The following is a 23,322-nucleotide window of genomic DNA, read 5'->3' on the forward strand; positions in this document are numbered from 1 at the left end:
CAAAAACCAAAAAAAGAAAGGAACTTCAAAGTTCGAATTCAGTAATAAATTATCAAGTCACCTTTTAAAGAAGAAAAAAAAAATTACAAATAAGACTGTTTGATGTAGAACGTTCGTTCACTTTTATGCTAAAAATCTGTTTTTTCATTCTCAAAAATAAGTTTGCCTTCGGATATTAAATGGACCCAAAAAAATAAAATAAAAGAAGGTTAGCAAAGGTAAATGAAGAAAGAATTCCGGGTCACTTTCATGTCTGTAAATCAATTTTAAAATACATATAAATCCATTTTAAGGAAGGAATCATCTAAGTGGTTGGTGTACTCACTTCCGAATTCATGTGCAGTTGATTTCCCTAGATTTTCTGCTTCTAGAAGCCTCAGCGTCTTTCAGTCCGATGATTGGCAGTTTTCTGTTTAAAGAGATACGTCCGAAGTTAAAAAAAATAAATCATTTATTACTAGTTGTTTTATGATTTGTAACATAGATTGAGGAAGGGTTTATTGGTTTTAGCGTCCATTGTGGTAACTACTGATAAAGCTTCTGCCCTGATCTAGTAGATAATGTTAGGTAAAGCTCCTTTGGAGCTCCTAAGAAGGTTTTGGCTTTTGAGGTATGTGTAAGAGTTTATTTTAAAGGGCTTTCTCACTTCAAAACACTTGTTGCGCTGATTTCGAACCTCAGTAGGTCAGTAAAGTGTAATTGAGTTTATGTTGTTAATATTCTAGGGTTTCCTAAATCTAAATAGTGGTTTTCAGCGTTGTAGCTGTCGGATTATGGGCTGGGTTACTAGCTGAAAAACCAAGACCTCAGAAGATGTGGATAATCCAAGTGGGAACTACCTATGATTTAATGTAAACCCAGCATTTGTTATGCTGTAAAAAAGATTGTGGTGTAATGAGGATTTCTACATAATCATAACCTTTCTGAACTGAATTCCAGAGCATTCAGGTCTGAAAAACAAAAACATTACTCGTTAGTTCTCAAACTTTTTGAACAAACCTGGTAAGGCCTAATGATTCCTATAGCATCGTGACCTTCAGGAAATTAATTATCTCCCGTACAGAGTGTAAAAGATAACTAAGATTTTTCGTTCCAAGGAGCATCATTATACAATGATTATCAAGGTTCTCTATCCAAGGTGTCCAGTCTTAAAGACATATTCCTCTATATTTCTGCTTTCCTGGCATTTGTATATAAACTTCAAAATTTTCATTATGAAATATTTTGTATTAAAAGGAAGAAATTTAAATCATTTTAAACCTAGTTGTTGGTTGTGAATAATTACTAAAAAGAGGTTTTGGTTGTCAATAGATCTCAGACCAATGGCTACTATCGTTAAAAATAACTGTACCCTATTTTGAATTTTATTTCTTACTTAAAATCTAAATTTGTTATAGGCATTTCAAGAGTTCGAAAAAAATTAAGTTTTTACTTTTAATAGAAGTTGTTACACGTTTAAAATTGTATTCTAAACAAAAAAATATATATTATGTATATTAGGAACTACATCATAAATATACAACGAGCCCACCAATTTATGACAGCGTCACCTTTTTTGCATATTTTCTAATCTCAAGTGGTTATCTAAGTTAGTTTTGTTGTCTTTGGAGACATTCTGAGCTTTTATGAAACATGGACATACATTTCTTAGACCTGTTCTAACATGGCGTGTTTACTCTTTTCATATAGAATTTGTAGATACTACATTCATTTGTTTATGTTTTAGTTATTACTCAGAGAACACGTTTCAGTGTTGCAAAAACAGTATTATAGTGCCACGCAGTATATGATCACCAACATATAGAAGATAATTCAACAAACATAGAATACATAAATGAAATATGTTGGCCATATGTAAGGTCTGTGCTTTACTTACAAACACGCCTCAATACACAATATTGATCTTCAAAGTTTGACGTACGAATAGTCACCAGTTTACACTACAGCCATCGGGTAGATTTTAGTATTGTCGATCACTACTGACCTAACACTGTCTTATCTTGTCACTCTTCGTCTTCTATTTGTTTGTAGATCGTACAATAGGTACTAACATCTCGGTAATGGATTTGTAAATGCGATTATCCTTGTATATCTGCAAGGTTTGACAGGATAGTGTCCAATTATTTAAGTTGCTTTCTCCTCTGTAATATCCTGAGTTTCATGCAGCTGAGTATTCTGTACAATTTAGGGACCAAAATAATTTAGGGACTGAATAATTTACAGATCTGGAGATGCGTCACTTCCCTGTTGCGACAAGTAGACAGGGAGCTGAGTTATCAGAGGAAAAAGTAATATACGTCGGAGTTTTTTTTTAAAGTTGAATTGTCTGGGAGAATGATGTTTTAGACAACATTTCAGTCTCATTGCAGAAGAAGCGAATATTGCAACAGATTTCTTCTAAAAAAAAAAAGTTAAAACATTTTTAAAACTTCAGAGTCAATGAAAAAGTAGTAGAAAAAAAAAGTACAGCGAAAAGAAAATGATTTATTTCTAGAATTAAAATTTTAATACAAAATTTTGAGGCTTATTAAAACAAAAACAAAAAATATCTTTCGATAAATAATACATATATATGTTTAGAGAAGAGAATACTGTTATCTTTATGGGACGTGCGTTTAAAATGAAAATAACATTTTTACTAAACTGGAGCTGAAGGAATTCTTGCAATAAAAGAAATTGAGAAACATACGAAACAGAAATAAAAATGAAGTGATGGACGATCTAGGCTCTTATTTTTAAAGTGCCACCAAAAATCTACAATATTAATCATAAATATGATCAAATTTATATCAACTGACACTCAAATGATGTAGTCACTTTCATAAAGTAATACATCTTTTAATTAGATTATAGTATTTTATTTATCGCTAACCAACTGAAAATATAACATTATTTCGGCATTAAAAAACAGATATGACTATATTATTTTTAAAGCCTTTATTACTTGAGTTTGTAAATGTTCAACTTACTTTAGTTTGAAAAAGTTGCGCCATAGCAGCACTTGTCGCAAAAAAACTATTGTACATTAGAATGAAGAGCAAATATAATGGACAGTTCCTTGAAGTAAAAAAATGAATTTATAAAGAAGCGGGCATTAGTGAAGAAGTAGTAAGGTCAACATCAAATGGAGTCCTAATGACTGTCTTCACGTGAGCAATGCGTCATTAGAAAACCCAACAACACACTTCTTTTGTAAAGCTTAAAACATGAAGCATTCTATTCTGTAATACTTATAAGCAAGATTGGACTTTAATAGCAGAAGATGTGACAATCCCATTATGAAAGATTGTGATTTAGATTTGAAAAGATCTGCAATATCTTGTGTTCGTTAGAATGCTTTGTTTTGTATTCACTGTTGCTCATTTGTTATAATAGGAAATTTATGCAAGCCATTTATTTTATTTTAATACACTAGAGCTAACTTTAATTTTGCTCGTCAGAAATTTAGTAGAACTTTATTCGAATCAATGTTTGACTTTCTCCTACTTGCTTTATTATGAAAAAATATTCATATCACAATGAATTCCTACAATAAACTTAAAGTTTATTGTTTATGTCTAGACTTGAATGCATATTTACCGATAGAATAATGCGTTACTTATCTTAAGACAGTCCAGTTTATATGTATATATTTTTTCGTTAACTGTTTGAAGATAAAATTTGACAAATTTTGAGTTTAGATGTTACTAATATTATATAGTAGTTCAAGTTAGAATATGCAAGTTCCTTCAAAAATTTTAAAGTAAATTTTTTTAAGTTTTCTAAACTTAGCGTTAGATATTGGCGCTAGTATGAGCACAATATAATTCTGTAAATAATTTCTCTATCCAGTCGTTCTCGCCATGCGAGCGGTAATAGTTTTAATTCTAGTCTGGTAAGCATGAAATGTGTATATGTATATACCGCATTTTTAAATCCGAAGTTCCATACACAACAGAAATTTGGATCTATTAATTTTTACACCGCAAAGGTTATATTTTATGAGAGGAGAAACGTCTGCCGACAAGTTTGTGGGCAGTTACCTTCAATTAAAAGAACTAAGCTAAAATAAATTCCATCAATAACAGATTCGAAACAGTTGACAAAAAATGTAGGAGAAGAGTTTCAAACATATCTTCCAGATCTTGTGTAAATAAACCTGTATAAACATGTGTACGACCATCACGAGCTTTCTGCCATTAAGTAGGCATACCAGGATGAGAATAGCGTTGCATTCTACTTGAAGAATCTTTCCAGATGTTAGCTGGATTTTCAGTGACACATCTTAAAGGATATATAATTCTAGCATGGACAGGTTGTTTTATGGCCCTTCTAAAAGGGAGGGAGAATCGTGACTAAGTCTTGTCGTCTAATGTCTGTGAAGACTGTCAAAACAAAAACTAAATAGATCTAGGGATAATGAGCAAATCGTCTTTTCCAGAGCACGTTCCACCTTTTATTGAAAGTAATGCAATTTGTATTCATATAACTGAAGAAAACAAGCGTCAAAGTCATTATGAAAAACAAACATAAAGTTAACTGATTGATTTAAATTACAAGTATGACATTAATTTTGTTATTGCTGGTAAAATGTCAGTTGTAATGATAAATGCGAGTTCCGCAATAAATCCAGTTAATAATTTTTGTATTTATTCTTAATAAGTTCCTTATTATTTGTTCGTTTTATACAAATTACTGCAATGAGACACAAAGCTTTGTCAGATTTATAAAATTCCTATTGCTTGGATGAAAAAACATGCCATGAAATGATTATTTTTCTCTTCTCCATTATATATTTTTCTCACTTAAGAAAGTGTTTAATCTGATGTAGAAATATTGCAGACAAAGCTAAGAAATAAGAGTGATTTAAAAGTCTAAACCTTTGAAAGACAGAATGCTCTTAAGCTGACTTCGAAGTCAAAGGATGTAAATGGACCGTCATTAAGCTTTTAAACACTTTTAGTGTTGCCTGAGTGGCTCTTAATGAATATAGTTTAAAGCTGCATTCATTGGAGAACATCCCCACTTTTTTTTTTAGACAAAAACCTATCCCAATTATCTTCCTCTAAATCTAGAAATAACTTGTTAGCAGTACTTACCGCACGGTTGCCTTCTTTTGCTTTCTTCATCGGTGGATAAGAAGGGCTGAATGGTCGTAAAGTTACCTGCATACCAGATTATTTCCCAGTCTTGCCCATTGCCTGTAAAAATGAAAGTAGGATGAGTGTGTAGGAGTGACATTTAGGTCTGGGATATTGGATGCAGGTAATTGGGAGAGGAAAAATTAGTGAGCTAGGCCTAAAGATATATAAATTATTAGCCATACTAACCATTTAAGGTTCATCAAAGTACGAGGTCCCACCTCCTCAGACGCACGAATGGAACTGGTTACAGTTCGGGACCATAGAGCACTTCGATATAGTCCGGTGCCACGGAAGACTACGTTCCGGTACCAGCTACCGACTTGTATTCCCTTGACCACCTTCTTGACCCTAGATACCCGCCTGAGGTGGACGGTATTTCCTTGCCGATCCCCTGAAATAGAAATTTCCTTCAGGTGGAGCTCTCGGGTGAAGCCGAGGCCATGTGTTGGGATAAGAAGCCCGCCGATAGACGTCTCCCATTATTCCCAGGAGTCCTTGCCACGGCCTACGAGGAAGAGATATTTATACCGAATGCGTGTAACCGTCTGTGTGTGTGTGGTGAGGAACTCGAGTTTACCTGTGGGTTCGCTAAACCCAAGTAGCTGCCCACAAACAACTACCTCTGCAGGCCCTAGGTATAGTTTGTGAGTGTTCATTGGTGTCTGTGTAAGTGTTGAAGTGTTGTTAGACGGGGATACCCGCAGGGGCGCCAAGCTCTCTGAAGAAGTGGCTAGCCCACTTCCCCCTACGGGGAGCTTCTTCTTGTTAGTTCCAAATCTTTTTTGTTATTACCATATTTTTATTCAATATTTATTTTTATTTTGTTTTAAATGATTTTAAACATAGACGAATTTATTTAATGACACCATCAAAAGTCACAGCTGCCTGAAATATTATTGAAAGAAAACTCTTATCTGTAAATCCAGGTGTAATGTTTCGATTTAACTCAGGAGTATTAGCAAATGAACTGTGGAAGATTACATGACACATCTGGTGAGACTGACTAGAAACCAAGTGGGCATCAATAAAGAGAAGATTATCTGATTGTCCTGAAGTCCATTTGATTATAATTATTATTCATTCTAGAATTCCGTCGATTTTAGCGTTAAGTTTCACATATTTGTATTTAGATTTGGCATAAAATAAATAGAAATATGAAGTGGTAATCGTAAAAATATTATACATATTCTTAATCTCTTCTTTGCCGTACTTTGAACATAATAAGAAGAAATCTGCTTTTTTGGTTTTAGTTATTCTTAGCCCCCTTAACAATGAAAAATTACAAGAACTTATAATATCCCGATAAATGTAATGTAGGATTATATTTGAATCAAGTATCAACCCCTTCCAACTATAGATAATATTTTGTGCACATACTTTAAATTTTGATGTTGGATTAATTGCTACAATTAATTAGGTAAAAAAAAAAACTCATTGCTAAATCTGATGTAATTTTTTTAAACTTACATTACGAAATATTGAAAAGAAAGACTACGGCTGTACAAGTTGTTGCCTTAAGGCCCGACCTAGACTCACGTATGCGTTTGTGCGCAATACCTGATCTACTAGCCTAGCTATACACCCATACGTTTTGATTAGAATGAAAAAGGATAAAATAAAATTTAAAAAAATATAGCAATCTTTATTATAGTAATTGTCGATTTACTTTCAAAATTTATCTATAGTAGTTAGAAAAGTGATTTATTTTTGTAAATTGCTACATAACGATATTGAAACAAATAACATGTAATTTATATCATTTATGTCTGGCGCCCCTTCCTGATGTTATATTAGCATCCAAATAAAGCACTTTCTGGCTATAGTTATATCAAAATGGAATATTAAAATGGAAAATATTATTTTCAAATAGAAAGAAATAATAATAATAATAATAATGTTCGAATCCAGCTGCCAAACAGCTGGGAAAACAAAATATACATATTCTTTCTATAAACATCAATGACATGGTACATTACCGTCTGTCAGAGGCTCATTTGAAACAAAAATAATTAAATTAATGATAAATACATATTTAATGAAAAGAAAAGTGAGGAAAAAGAAAACTATATTTACATAAGAATACTAGTTTTAAGTGTTACTGTAGTATTTGGTAATAATAATTAAAGTATACAATATATAAATTAATAGTTAAATTCATTAACTAAATACCTCCTATAACGCATCGCACATTTTACAAAATTATTTAGAGCTCCCCAATTACTACCATTTAGTAAGCATAGGACTTCTTCTTTATTAAGCACGCGCTTATGAAAGTATCGGATCCTGAACTCTCTTATAATGGGGCATTCAGCCAAGAAATGAAAAGTAGATTCAATAGATTTGAGGTTGCACATTGAACACGAATAATTGCAAGTGATCCAGGGTTTATAATTTAGATTTAGGCCTTCCGTTCGCACTTTAAATATTATTTGTTTAGAAAAGTGATCAATATTCAGTTCCATGTAATTTAGGTCATAATTTAGGCATTTATATAGTTCATGAAAACTGGCATTTCTAGCAAGAAATGAGATAGAGATACTTGAATACAGCTGCCGGATCATTGTCCGAAAGGTTTGTCTTGGCGAGGAAATACTGTCCGGAGGATATAAAAAAAAATAATAATAAGAGATATTACAGAAGAAATAAAATAATAATTGCACAAATAAAAAATGCAGTGCTTTTTCCTACTATTGAAATAGATTTAAAGCTCAGACAATAAGCATTATCAAATTGTTTGAGTGCCCTTAAAATGCGTATTTTGTATCAATTTGTAATTTAAATCAAATGAAAAGCTTGAAATGAACTTTTTGTTTCAAATACAATGATACTTAAACGTAACAATTCGTTCTGATCTATTCAAATTCAGACCTCTCAGCTGATTTTATCTTATCAATAATGGTTATCATTTGCTGCTTCCAATTAGGACTATACGCTCGTTATAGTTCCACACCATGTAACTCAGACAAATCTTGAAACCAGAAACATTTCTTTCTAACAACCTCCTTCGCCAACAAGTGAGTTAATCTACTATCTGGATGTTCAGCAAAAATCTTAAGAATATATGAGTTATATCTAAATGGAATATTAAAATGGAAAATATTATTTTCAAATAGAAAGAATTACGTTTGTTTTGATTTTACCATTCGAATACACCATGGTTAAGGTGGTCACAATGCCACTTTTTGTCGGATGGTGCGTGCACTCCTGTAGTTGCCTACTTAAATTTGGATATCGGTCTGTCTCCCAACCCTGGGCCCAAGTTCTGTTGAATCAATTCAAAAATCAATGAACACGGTCGGATAAATATTCTCCACCTATCAAAGATTTATCTGTGACTACTGACTAGCAGGTTTAACTTACGTTTTTTATTAAGACGATCGCTTCTTAATTTAGTATAATTGGGTAAATAAGCCTGTTGTTTCAGTTGCAAAATTTATCTAAGCGCTACGTATAGTCAGCCCCTAAACTCTTGAAGGAATAACATCTATCTGATCGTCCCTGTAGTAAGTGAAATTAAATAATATACTGCTTTTATAGAGACAGAAATTGTGTAATATTGTTTTGCATGACAAGCGGATGTAGCTATGAATGCAATGGACATTTATTCATTAGTCAGAAAATTCATTAACCTAAATTTCATTTATTTACTACTGTAAATTAAGGCTACACTGAATTAATCGCAAAAATAAGAAAGGTGATAAATTAGCTGGCATAGAATTCAGACAAGTTTCTTAACATCAGCTTAAATTATTTTATCTATTGTTTGATGAAATGGATAAAGATCGTCTGAAGGAGTGATTTGTTATTGTTTTTGATCTCACATTGTATCCAGAGTTAGCTGTTAATGAGTACAATCAATGAATCAATGAGTACAAAGTAATCTTTTTAACTCACCATTGTCCTTTATATGTGTACAAAAATTATGAATAGATCAGAACGAATTGTTACGTTTAAGTATCATTGTATTTGAAACAAAAAGTTCATTTCAAGCTTTTCATTTGATTTAAATTACAAATTGATACAAAATACGCATTTTAAGGGCACTCAAACAATTTGATAATGCTTATTGTCTGAGCTTTAAATCTATTTCAATAGTAGGAAAAAGCACTGCATTTTTTATTTGTGCAATTATTATTTTATTTCTTCTGTAATATCTCTTATTATTATTTTTTTTTATATCCTCCGGACAGTATTTCCTCGCCAAGACAAACCTTTCGGACAATGATCCGGCAGCTGTATTCAAGCATCTCTATCTCTACTGAGCAAATCCCTTACCTAATTATTATGATTTCAATAGTTTTATACATCAATAGTTTAACCTTGAGCTAACCTAATTTTAATAATAATTGTATCTCATAAAAAAGTTCCAAATATAGTTATAAAAATTAAAATATTAAAAAAGAATAAAACCTAACAATCCAGGCGCCTAGTTGGTGGGTGGTAGAGATTCCTTGGAGCGTGCTATCAAGGACATCTTTTTAGTAAACATTGTCGGGATTGAGAAGGATACCCGCACAGCGTTGATATTTAAACCACTCCTACTTAATAATATTGTTCACAAACTCATATTGTGTAGTATGTACTTTGATATATATGTACATATTTCTAGCATACATTTACAAGAAAGTATGTAATTTGTTTACCTGCTATATTATTAAAATTGTGGAAAAAAAATTTCTTACATAATGTTAATTCTTGCACGTTAGATTTCATAATAATATGGGCTGTTAAAATTAAATTACATTGACATTTTTAAATTAATTTTATTAATATTAAGTAGCGCAAATATATAAAAGGAATTTCTTATTTCAACTGGAGAGCCAAAACTAGGGAATAATGTCTTTGGGTGTAGAGGAGACTGGAGGTATTCCAGATTGAAATGTCGGAAAGTTACACATAAATATGAATATATAGTTTTCGTGACCGCAAATTATTAAACAGTTTCTGTAACTCAACCAACCCGCATAGCTACGCCCTAAAGAGGACAATATATTTGTCGAAACGTTGGCAAAAAGACGAGTTGTTTTTATTTGACCGATTCCTCGCAAATCTTCCATCCTAAGATACACATAAATTTGTGCTACATCTCCTACTACCGCGCACTACCGTCTTCCAGACATTATTCTCTCCTTACAAATCTGTCTTTCACTAAAAAGTGAGCTGTAAGAGGCTCCTAGAAAGAGATAATGTTAGAGCAGGCAGGGCTGAAAACAATGGTTACGAACCATTGGTCACCATGTGGACTACTCAGAAAGAAAAATCTTATATTCGATAAGCTCCACTTAAAAGAAGAGATCATGGTCTACTATTCTATTTTCTCCCATTTTATAACAGGGATGAAACCCAATATTTCTAAGGTTATTCGAAAAAATTTGGTACCACAACGGGTGTGCATGGTACTCCAGCAATTAATTTGTTTGAATTAACTTAGATTAGAACGAAGTTGATTTTCATTTTGGTACTTAGCAAAATTTCTATTCAGGGTTATTCCCACATCAACGTTAAATGCCTTATATTAAAAAAACATGTGCGTTCCAGTTTTAATAATTAATAATAATTATTGCCGACAATTTTATTTTTAATATTTTCTGAAATTCATGATAGTATCACAGCCAGTTATTGATCTAATTTTAACAGATGTTTAACATGTGTTCCAAATAATTATAATTGCCGTTGGGATTATGATAAGTTTAAATTACCTCTCTATTACATTATAATTTTGATAATCTCTTTAATCAGCATTATTTTTGATCTCCGTTAAATGAATAAACCACGAGCTGTCGCTTTGCTGATTAATTATCTCCCTTCGACATAATTGACTGGTTTCATTGAAAAAAATAAAATGAGAACAAAATTTGTTGTGGGAAAGAATGGTGCTAAAAATATTGACAACATGTGAAGATGAAATTAGGAATTTATATTTCTATGCTAAGCAGAAATAAACTGAAAAAAAAAAACGATAGTACTTTATAAACTTCACTTCTTAGTAATCGCTAAAAAATCGTGAAGAGTTAATTGCTTAGAAAAGACGTTCCTTCAGCTTTTTCATGAAACAGTCGGCCGACTAATAACTCTGTAATTAATAATCGTTGGTGAAGGTATCATTAATGTAACTAACATTCAAGAAAATTTAGTTCTTAATTCCATTAAGAGCATTCGTGTTCATTTTAAGATTTTTTTTTTTTAAATAAAAAGGTTTCATGAGCATCTAAATAGCATAATTACAACTTTTTTAATAACAAATTTACTGAAGTCTTTGATAAATCATATTTTAAAGACATCAGAACATTTTTAGCAAATGTTATAATGATAAAATAACTGACAGATGATTTATTTATTAATAGTTAAACAGGTAAACTGATGATAGGTAATAATTTTTAAAAGTAACGACTGTTGTGAACCTCTCTCGTGCCTATCTCTTACCTTCAGTTCTCAAAATTCCAATCAAATTTCGCTGCAATTTTCTGGATGTTTTTTTTTGTCACAATCTTTTGCATCATTTGGTTCTTCTACTACCCTGTCGGGATGGCTACCTCTCCGGATTGCCCATCGAATTTCCCATGGGAGAAGCACAACCTCACTACTGTCACCCTTAATCATGATTAAGTTATTTTGGCGCAAGATAGCTGCTGATTCTCTTATTTGCCAGCAAACACCACAACAAATATAAATAAATAGATAAATGTCACTAGATAAGTAAAACATTATTGAAGTAGCGCTTTCTAGGCTGAAGTTCATTCTGCTGAAGCTTAAGAGAGGAAATTGAATTGTAATGAAATCTAAAATTCATTTTCTTGTACATCATGTGCTTTGTACATTTAAATGATGTCCCGCTGTTACTAACCATTATTAGATGCTAATTCAATTAAATTTTCTTTTTACTGTTACAGGTGGAATATTATCGTGAAAAGAGCCAGTTTGTATGCACATCTGAGGGGGCAGACCATTGGCTTGAGATAAAGAGGTGCTGCCTAGATTTCTCTGGCTGGTATATCGCGGAAGCTAGTAACCTCCATGGGTCGGCCAAGGTCGTCTTCTCATTACAGGTCTTCGCTCCCGGTAAGAGTCTTTCTCTCTTCCTAATCCCCTTTCATCTACTCACCATAACCCTCTTCCATTCTATAATTTCTTTTTAATAACCTTCTGTTAGTATTCATGCTATAAGAAATTTCGCTACAGCCTTAATGTCATTCCTCTTTTATTTTGGTACATATTTCAGTTACATAAAATTCCTATATTGTTAAATCACATCTTGAAACCAATTACTAATAAATGTAAATCATTAAGTAATTTTTAGCAAAGTAAGGTTTTTGTTTTAAGTTTCACGTTCCCCTAATTGTCCTACCTTTGCTTGTAAAGTCATCGTATTCTCAGGCCCTATGCTATTTTTTTTCTCATTATTATATTGTTTTTTTAAAATTTCGAGGTAAGTTTCAGTAACAGAACGATATGACGAACCCAAGTAGGGTCAGTCGAGGCCTCTTGGGATGCGTACCACGTGTTTGACCCAGCTACTGTTCTAAATCAATTTCATTGCTCAGTATCAAGCTTTTAACCAACTTGTTATTTTCTTAATTAATTTTAATTATCTTAATGCGATCTTAATTGAATATTTATTATCTTCGTCAGATAATTGGAATATTAGATTTTTATTTAATTAATTGCCTTCTTGTTTCTCGGTCCAGCAATTTTTCACTGGGCCTGGGATTCCTCAATCTGCTTCAGCCAGCTCTCGATTTAATACATCAGTCTTCTAGTTTTTTTTTACGTCTAAACAATCCTAGCACATCCACGTTTTCCTCATTTTCACATCGCTCAGTTTTTTATTAATTATAAATTTATTTCAAAGCAAAATACAATATACACAAATCCAAGTCATATTAATCTTGTTCCCAGTATGAGTATATGAGATACAGAAATATACAATTCTCGGACGAGGTTTAAATGTCATAAATTTGGAGGGATTCAAATTTAGTTCATTTTAAATCTCTTTCTTTTTAACGCGACAGCATAATGAAAAAACTAAAGTAAATGCTAAAATCAAGCATCAAAATGTTAGTGTACAAATTTTTACAAAATAAATCTGTTTTAGGTAGTTTGAAGATAAGCTCTGCCTGAAGGATCCCTATCCTTCTATATCCCTATATTTCTTCTTTTTTTTACGTTTATTCTTTCCTGGGCCGAATATATCCTGCAAGGAAGAGTCCATGTTTGTAGGATTTATAATGGTAGCTTTAAATTAAGAGCATTTTGGGAGTCAACAAAAAAGCCGACTGAAATAAATTGGTTTTATAAAATGAAACAGCCTATCTTTTTATAAAATATAATCTCTTGTTTTGTTTTCTATTTTCTACTTTTTATTAATTTAGCAATCATAAATAGATATCTATAATAGATAGAGTTTCTTTAGCTAGTCATTATGTGAACAACGCTCGATAATATAAAACTGCTATCAAGTAATAATCTATAGGGAACATTTCTAATAGCTTATATAAATCATAAAGAAATGCTATTAGATGCCTGAAGGTAGAACAGACGTTAAAAAAAAACGGCTTCTTCTCAGTTATACTGCATTCATATATGCCATGATGACCTTTGGAATAAGAAAAATCTCGAGCAAACGTAACGGAACTAAAAACATTCACTAAAAATGGATATATTCAAATAATAAATTCATATTTATTTCACAGATGTCGGAAATGCAATCGTAGTTTTCTGGTTTTGTATAAAGATTACCATTTCTCTTTTACTATTGCTGTGTGAAAAAACATTTTCATTCCTCTCAGATTTAATTTTCTGAACAGCCTTGAAAATGTTTTCTCCCTAAACAGAGCCAGTGGTTTCTTAAACATGCGGTTGTTTGTCGATCTGGTTTATGGCAACATGAATAAGTAACGGAGAATCGTAAAAATGCGTAAAATACAAACATTATTTTTTTTTTGTTTAGAGCTAGGTAAAATAAGATGACTTGTTTGGTTGATTTTAATAACTGTCTGTAGTAATTAATAGTTTCTAGTAAAACTTAGTTTAAATTAATGGTAAATAGCATGGCATAGTTCATCGTTTTTGGTGACTGATTCATTAATTCAAAAGGAAGGAAGAATATTGCCAATTTCATTCATAATTTTTTAAATATTTTTCACCAAACTTTCTACCTAAGAACTAGGTCATCTTTAGGGCTTATGCTAATAACAATTATAACAAATTTTTACATTGTTATATGTAAGGTTAGTGCGTCTCCTAAACAGTACCTAAAAATAGTCGGAACAGGAGGCTTATCATTTGATTTATTTTAATTTTCGATAGGCTTTTAATATATGAGTCCAGAGCACGCACACCATTTGGTGGTTATTACAATATTTGTAATTTAGCGAGCGTCGATAATATTTTTTTTTTAATTGAGATTAGATTCTAACGGAAAGTCACTTGCTCTCCAAGGAACTGTTTTGCTGTTAAATAATTTCAAATAAGAAATATTACTTGTGTTATAACTCGTTTCTTGAACGGTTTTCCTCATATTTCTAACACCAAAAGCTAGCCACTACTTCATTTTGTAGACTCTCTGTCGCGGTGCTACACCTGATGGACCTTCTATGTGCTCTGCCGCTTCTAGACAGTGTTATCGCTACAAAAAAAAAAAAAAAAAACAGTTCTATACTTGAAAGTACGAGTATACTGTAGAGGCTCCTAAAAAGAGAAATTCTAATGATCCATCGGCAACCCACAAACCATTCATTTCGCCCCAAAGTATTGTTTTGTATTTGCGTTTATTTTTTACGTAAGCCTATAATTTATTATAGCCATTATTCCATTAAAAGTTAAGAATCTACCTGAATTTAAACAAATTATTACTTGAACCAAAGACATATTTTAGTTATTCAGTAAACTTTTGTCACTTTCTTCAAATGATTTTTCGCCATCACCTAGCTACTGGAAAAATTTGATATTTTTGCTAGAATTGTCAAATATAAATAGCAAATAACGTAAAAGAATTTATTTGGTAGGAAAATGTCCGGTAGGGCAGCTGTAAAAGGATTCAAATATTGGGTTGATGGGGACATTCTTGTTTTATACTAGCTCTGTATTTGTATGTTTTAGCGGTATAGTAATGACGATACAGATGAACAGTTGTGTATAAAAATGTTGCTACTATTATCTATCAAAATAACCAGTTGTATGATTGTGGCTAAAAGTTAGTTTGAAATCAAACTTATTGGAACGTGATGTGTCCAAGTTTTTGCTGTTGTAAAAAAAAATATAAAAAAAAAAAATCTAATATTTAACCCGAGTGGATATAACACACACTTGATAAACAAGTAACTCTTGCACAACCTAATATTTTTACCTAAATATAAAATTCTGTTGGCCTTTCTAAGAGAGGACTAATTTTAGAATTAGATTAAATATAACTAACAAAATCAGTTGTTACTAGGATTTAAATATCCCATCTTCTGGCTGGCATGTTGGCTAGAATAAATTCTAGAAATTCTTTATTCATTTTATTGTGTCATTAGTTATATAGACTATTTATTTAAAAATATATGTTTTTATTAAAATTTCTAAATAAATGGTAACATTCAAACTGGAGCTAATTGCGTTCTAGTGCAATTACACACTTCTTATTTACATCTGCAAACAGCTTCAAAGCCTAAGATAAAGTTTTACAGTTTTACTAAAATGAATCCTCCTAGATAACAATAGCCACAAAATAGCCAACTACGATCTTTTATTTCCTACCAATACAAAAGAATTAAACAAGTCCTTCTCTAACTTTATTCACTAGCTGCAAGTTTTTCTATCCTTTTTCCTTGCACATTTTGTGCTTGTTCTCCACTCTGTAATAAAGGTTGAAATTTAAGTACATTGGTGCTTCAATTTTAGAAATAATTGGTACATATTTTACTAATAAAGTTTATCTTAATCTATCACTCCATATCAAAGCATAGAGAGCAACTGAACAGTCAGAAGTAATATTTCTTAATGTTTATGAACGGCTTCTTCATAAAAATGCTGGTCTTCTTATTCGATGCCTATATGACCAGTACTTCGAGCACTTTGAATTTATAGAGAAAAAATGAGAATTATTAAACATTATGAAAGGTCATATAATTCAATTCAAAGGCTCATAGAATATCACCTAAATAAGTATTCAAAACGATCGGCTTCTTTATTTAGAATAGTGGTTCTTAACCTTTTCATAGACGCGGAACACAATTATATGTATATATTTTTCTCGCTGAACACTAACATTAAATAATTTGAAATTCGGTATTTAGCAAGAACTTAAAATTAAATTCAAATTAAAAAAAAGAAACAATTATTTGTTTTCGTATCTTTCCTAAGTTTCTAAATTACAATACATTTAAAATACTTGGACCAGATTCGCGGAACACCGGTTAAGAACCACTGCTTTATATCTTCTAAAATTATAGATCTCTGCACAAAATAACTATAGTTTATAATTGAGAAAAACAAAGTGTAAAGGAGAACAAAATTCCATACGAATTTTGTGGTTTACAGTGGGAGATATAGAACAGCCATAATTTTACAGAATTTCATGACCCAAAAAATTTTCAACCCTTTATATCTTCTACCTTTTTAGATCTGTGCACAAAATAACTATAGTTTATAATTGAGAAAAACAAATTGTAAAAGAGAACAAAATTCCATATCAATACGTGGTTCACAGTGGGAGATATAGAACGGCCATACTTTTACAGAATTTCATGACCCAAAAAATTTTCAACCCTTTATATCATCTAGCTATTTAGATCTGTGCACAAAATAACTATAGTTTATAATTGAGAAAAACAAAGTGTAAAGGAGAACAAAATTCCATACGAATACGTGGTTCACAGTGGGAGATATAGAACGGCCATAATTTTACAGAATTTCATGACCCAAACAATATTCAACTCTTTATATCTCCTACCTTTTTAGATCTGTGCACAAAATAACTATAGTTCATAGTTGAGAAAAACAAAGTGTATAAGAGAACAAAATTCCATACGAATACGTGGTTCACAGTGGGAGATATAGAACGGCCATAATTTTACAGAATTTCATGACCCAAACAATTTTCAACTCTTTATATCTTCTACATTTATAGATCTGTGCACAAAATAACTATAGTTCATAATTGAGAAAAACAAAGTGTATAAGAGAACAAAATTCCATATCAATACGTGGTTCGCAGTGGGAGATATATAATGGCCATAATTTTACAGAATTTCATGACCCAAAAAATTTTCACCCTTTATATCTTCTACCTTTTTAGACCTGTGCACTAAATAACTATAGTTTATAATTGAGATAAACAAAGTGTATAAGAGAACAAAATTCCATACGAATACGTGGTTCACAGTGGGATATATACAACGGCCATAATTTTACAGAATTTCATGACCCAAAAAATTTTCAACTCTTTATATCTCCTACCTTTTTAGATCTGTGCACAAAATAACTATAGTTTATAATTGAGAAAAACAAAGTGTATAAGAGAACAAAATTCCATACCAATAAGTGGTTCACAATGGGAGATATAGAACAGCCATAATTTTACAGAATTTCATGACCCAAAAAATTTTTAACCCTTTATATCTTCTACCTTTTTAGATCTGTGCACAAAATAACTATAGTTCATAGTTGAGAAAAACAAAGTGTATAAGAGAACAAAATTCAATACCAATACGTGGTTCACAGTGGGAGATATAGAACAGCCATAATTTTACAGAATTTCATGACCCAAAAAATTTTAAACCCTTTATATCTTCTACCTTTTTAGATCTGTGCACAAAATAACTATAGTTCATAATTGAGAAAAACAAAGTGTATAAGAGAACAAAATTCCATATCAATACGTGGTTCGCAGTGGGAGATATATAATGGCCATAATTTTACAGAATTTCATGACCCAAAAAATTTTCACCCTTTATATCTTCTACCTTTTTAGACCTGTGCACAAAATAACTATAGTTTATAATTGAGATAAACAAAGTGTATAAGAGAACAAAATTCCATACGAATACGTGGTTCACAGTGGGATATATACAACGGCCATAATTTTACAGAATTTCATGACCCAAAAAATTTTCAACTCTTTATATCTCCTACCTTTTTAGATCTGTGCACAAAATAACTATAGTTTATAATTGAGAAAAACAAAGTGTATAAGAGAACAAAATTCCATACCAATAAGTGGTTCACAGTGGGAGATATAGAACAGCCATAATTTTACAGAATTTCATGACCCAAAAAATTTTTAACCCTTTATATCTTCTACCTTTTTAGATCTGTGCACAAAATAACTATAGTTCATAGTTGAGAAAAACAAAATGTATAAGAGAACAAAATTCAATACCAATACGTGGTTCGCAGTGGGAGATATATAATGGCCATGATTTTACAGAATTTCATGACCCAAAAAATTTTCACCCTTTATATCTTCTACCTTTTTAGACCTGTGCACAAAATAACTATAGTTTATAATTAAGATAAACAAAGTGTATAAGAGAACAAAATTCCATACGAATACGTGGTTCACAGTGGGATATATACAACGGCCATAATTTTACAGAATTTCATGACCCAAAAAATTTTCAACTCTTTATATCTCCTACCTTTTTAGATCTGTGCACAAAATAACTATAGTTTATAATTGAGAAAAACAAAGTGTATAAGAGAACAAAATTCCATACCAATAAGTGGTTCACAATGGGAGATATAGAACAGCCATAATTTTACAGAATTTCATGACCCAAAAAATTTTTAACCCTTTATATCTTCTACCTTTTTAGATCTGTGCACAAAATAACTATAGTTCATAGTTGAGAAAAACAAAGTGTATAAGAGAACAAAATTCAATACCAATACGTGGTTCACAGTGGGAGATATAGAACGGCTATAATTTTACAGAATTTCATGACCCAAAAAATTTTAAACCCTTTATGTCTTCTACCTTTTTAGATCTGTGCACAAAATAACTATAGTTCATAATTGAGAAAAACAAAGTGTATAAGAGAACAAAATTCCATATCAATACGTGGTTCGCAGTGGGAGATATATAATGGCCATAATTTTACAGAATTTCATGACCCAAAAAATTTTCACCCTTTATATCTTCTACCTTTTTAGACCTGTGCACAAAATAACTATAGTTTATAATTGAGATAAACAAAGTGTATAAGAGAACAAAATTCCATACGAATACGTGGTTCACAGTGGGATATATACAACGGCCATAATTTTACAGAATTTCATGACCCAAAAAATTTTCAACTCTTTATATCTCCTACCTTTTTAGATCTGTGCACAAAATAACTATAGTTTATAATTGAGAAAAACAAAGTGTATAAGAGAACAAAATTCCATACCAATAAGTGGTTCACAGTGGGAGATATAGAACAGCCATAATTTTACAGAATTTCATGACCCAAAAAATTTTTAACCCTTTATATCTTCTACCTTTTTAGATCTGTGCACAAAATAACTATAGTTCATAGTTGAGAAAAACAAAGTGTATAAGAGAACAAAATTCAATACCAATACGTGGTTCACAGTGGGAGATATAGAACGGCCATAATTTTACAGAATTTCATGACCCAAAAAATTTTCAACCCTTTATATCTTCTACCTTTTTAGATCTGTGCACAAAATAACTATAGTTCATAGTTGAGAAAAACAAAGTGTATAAGAGAACAAAATTCAATACCAATACGTGGTTCACAGTGGGAGATATAGAACGGCCATAATTTTACAGAATTTCATGACCCAAAAAATTTTCAACCCTTTATATCTTCTACCTTTTTAGATCTGTGCACAAAATAACTATAGTTCATAATTGAGAAAAACAAATTCCATACCAATAAGTGGTTCACAGTGGGAGATATAGAACGGCCATTATTTTACAGAATTTCATGACCCAAAAAATTTTTAACCCTTTATATCTTCTACCTTTTTAGATCTGTGCACAAAATAACTATAGTTCATAGTTGAGAAAAACAAAGTGTATAAGAGAACAAAATTCAATACCAATAAGTGGTTCACAGTGTGGGATATAGAACGGCCATAATTTTACAGAATTTCATGACCCAAAAAATTTTTAACCCTTTATATCTTCTACCTTTTTAGATCTGTGCACAAAATAACTATAGTTTATAATTGAGAAAAACAAAGTGTATAAGAGAAAAAAAATCCATATCAATACGTGGTTCGCAGTGGGAGATATAGAACGGCCATAATTTTACAGATTTTCATGACCCAAAAAATTTTCAACCCTTTATATCTTCTACCTTTTTAGACCTGAGCACAAAATAACTATAGTTTATAATTGAGAAGAACAAAGTGTATAAGAGAACAAAATTCCATACGAATACGTGGTTCACAGTGGGAGATATAGAACGGCTATAATTTTACAGAATTTCATGACCCAAGAAATATTCAACTCTTTATATCTCCTACCTTTTTAGATCTGTGCACAAAATAACTGTAGTTTATAATTGAGAAAAACAAAGTGTATAAGAGTACAAAATTCTATACCAATACGTGGTTCACAGTGGGAGATATAGAACTGCCATAATTTTACAGACTTTCATGACCCAAAAATTTTTTAACCCTTTATATCTTCTACCTTTTTAGATCTGTGCACAAAATAACTATAGTTCATAGTTGAGAAAAACAAAGTGTATAAGAGAACAAAATTCCATACCAATACGTGGTTTACAGTGGGAGATATAGAACGGCCATAATTTTACAGAATTTCATGACCCAAAAAATTTTCAACCCTTTATATCATCTAGCTATTTAGATCTGTGCACAAAATAACTATAGTTTATAATTGAGAAAAACAAAGTGTAAAGGAGAACAAAATTCCATACGAATACGTGGTTCACAGTGGGAGATATAGAACGGCCATAATTTTACAGAATTTCATGACCCAAACAATATTCAACTCTTTATATCTCCTACCTTTTTAGATCTGTGCACAAAATAACTATAGTTCATAGTTGAGAAAAACAAAGTGTATAAGAGAACAAAATTCCATACGAATACGTGGTTCACAGTGGAAGATATAGAACGGCCATAATTTTACAGAATTTCATGACCTAAACAATTTTCAACTCTTTATATCTTCTACATTTATAGATCTGTGCACAAAATAACTATAGTTCATAATTGAGAAAAACAAAGTGTATAAGAGAACAAAATTCCATATCAATACGTGGTTCGCAGTGGGAGATATATAATGGCCATAATTTTACAGAATTTCATGACCCAAAAAATTTTCACCCTTTATATCTTCTACCTTTTTAGACCTGTGCACTAAATAACTATAGTTTATAATTGAGATAAACAAAGTGTATAAGAGAACAAAATTCCATACGAATACGTGGTTCACAGTGGGATATATACAACGGCCATAATTTTACAGAATTTTATGACCCAAAAAATTTTCAACTCTTTATATCTCCTACCTTTTTAGATCTGTGCACAAAATAACTATAGTTTATAATTGAGAAAAACAAAGTGTATAAGAGAACAAAATTCCATACCAATAAGTGGTTCACAGTGGGAGATATAGAACAGCCATAATTTTACAGAATTTCATGACCCAAAAATTTTTTAACCCTTTATATCTTCTACCTTTTTAGATCTGTGCACAAAATAACTATAGTTCATAGTTGAGAAAAACAAAGTGTATAAGAGAACAAAATTCAATACCAATACGTGGTTCACAGTGGGAGATATAGAACGGCCATAATTTTACAGAATTTCATGACCCAAAAAATTTTAAACCCTTTATATCTTCTACCTTTTTAGATCTGTGCACAAAATAACTATAGTTCATAATTGAGATAAACAAAGTGTATAAGAGAACAAAATTCCATACGAATACGTGGTTCACAGTGGGATATATACAACGGCCATAATTTTACAGAATTTTATGACCCAAAAAATTTTCAACTCTTTATATCTCCTACCTTTTTAGATCTGTGCACAAAATAACTATAGTTTATAATTGAGAAAAACAAAGTGTATAAGAGAACAAAATTCCATACCAATAAGTGGTTCACAGTGGGAGATATAGAACAGCCATAATTTTACAGAATTTCATGACCCAAAAATTTTTTAACCCTTTATATCTTCTACCTTTTTAGATCTGTGCACAAAATAACTATAGTTCATAGTTGAGAAAAACAAAGTGTATAAGAGAACAAAATTCAATACCAATACGTGGTTCACAGTGGGAGATATAGAACGGCCATAATTTTACAGAATTTCATGACCCAAAAAATTTTAAACCCTTTATATCTTCTACCTTTTTAGATCTGTGCACAAAATAACTATAGTTCATAATTGAGAAAAACAAAGTGTATAAGAGAACAAAATTCCATATCAATACGTGGTTCGCAGTGGGAGATATATAATGGCCATGATTTTACAGAATTTCATGACCCAAAAATTTTTTAACCCTTTATATCTTCTACCTTTTTAGATCTGTGCACAAAATAACTATAGTTTATAATTGAGAAAAACAAAGTGTATAAGAGAAAAAAAATCCATATCAATACGTGGTTCGCAGTGGGAGATATAGAACGGCCATAATTTTACAGATTTTCATGACCCAAAAAATTTTCAACCTTTTATATCTTCTACCTTTTTAGACCTGAGCACAAAATAACTATAGTTTATAATTGAGAAGAACAAAGTGTATAAGAGAACAAAATTCCATACGAATACGTGGTTCACAGTGGGAGATATAGAACGGCTATAATTTTACAGAATTTCATGACCCAAGAAATATTCAACTCTTTATATCTCCTACCTTTTTAGATCTGTGCACAAAATAACTGTAGTTTATAATTGAGAAAAACAAAGTGTATAAGAGTACAAAATTCCATACCAATACGTGGTTCACAGTGGGAGATATAGAACTGCCATAATTTTACAGACTTTCATGACCCAAAAATTTTTTAACCCTTTATATCTTCTACCTTTTTAGATCTGTGCACAAAATAACTATAGTTCATAGTTGAGAAAAACAAAGTGTATAAGAGAACAAAATTCCATATCAATACGTGGTTTACAGTGGGAGATATAGAACGGCCATAATTTTACAGAATTTCATGACCCAAAAAATTTTCAACCTTTTATATCTTCTACCTTTTTAGACCTGTGCACAAAATAACTATAGTTTATA

General features: G+C 31.3%; 1 protein-coding gene and 1 long non-coding RNA gene across 4 annotated transcripts in view; one reads left to right on the plus strand and one right to left on the minus strand.

The window, feature by feature from the left end:
* LOC141449780 (uncharacterized) overlaps nt 1-23,322 on the minus strand; it is a 195,860-nt gene that overhangs the window by 70,856 nt on the left and 101,682 nt on the right. Inside the window, exon 2 of the long non-coding RNA XR_012455690.1 lies at nt 5,079-5,180. This is a non-coding gene — a long non-coding RNA (uncharacterized lncRNA). The remainder of the gene's footprint in view (nt 1-5,078; nt 5,181-23,322) is intronic.
* The window catches only part of LOC141449770 (myosin light chain kinase, smooth muscle-like), a 117,485-nt gene that overhangs the window by 66,584 nt on the left and 27,579 nt on the right, over nt 1-23,322 (plus strand). For all 3 annotated transcript variants that reach the window (XM_074119510.1, XM_074119513.1, XM_074119511.1), the window contains exon 9: nt 12,014-12,182. In XM_074119510.1, the coding sequence (XP_073975611.1) occupies nt 12,014-12,182 (169 nt within the window). The remainder of the gene's footprint in view (nt 1-12,013; nt 12,183-23,322) is intronic.

The sequence above is a fragment of the Rhodnius prolixus genome, unplaced genomic scaffold (assembly GCF_049639745.1).
Source record: "Rhodnius prolixus isolate KJV_2025 unplaced genomic scaffold, Rpr scaffold_2, whole genome shotgun sequence".
NCBI lineage: Eukaryota > Metazoa > Arthropoda > Insecta > Hemiptera > Reduviidae > Rhodnius > Rhodnius prolixus.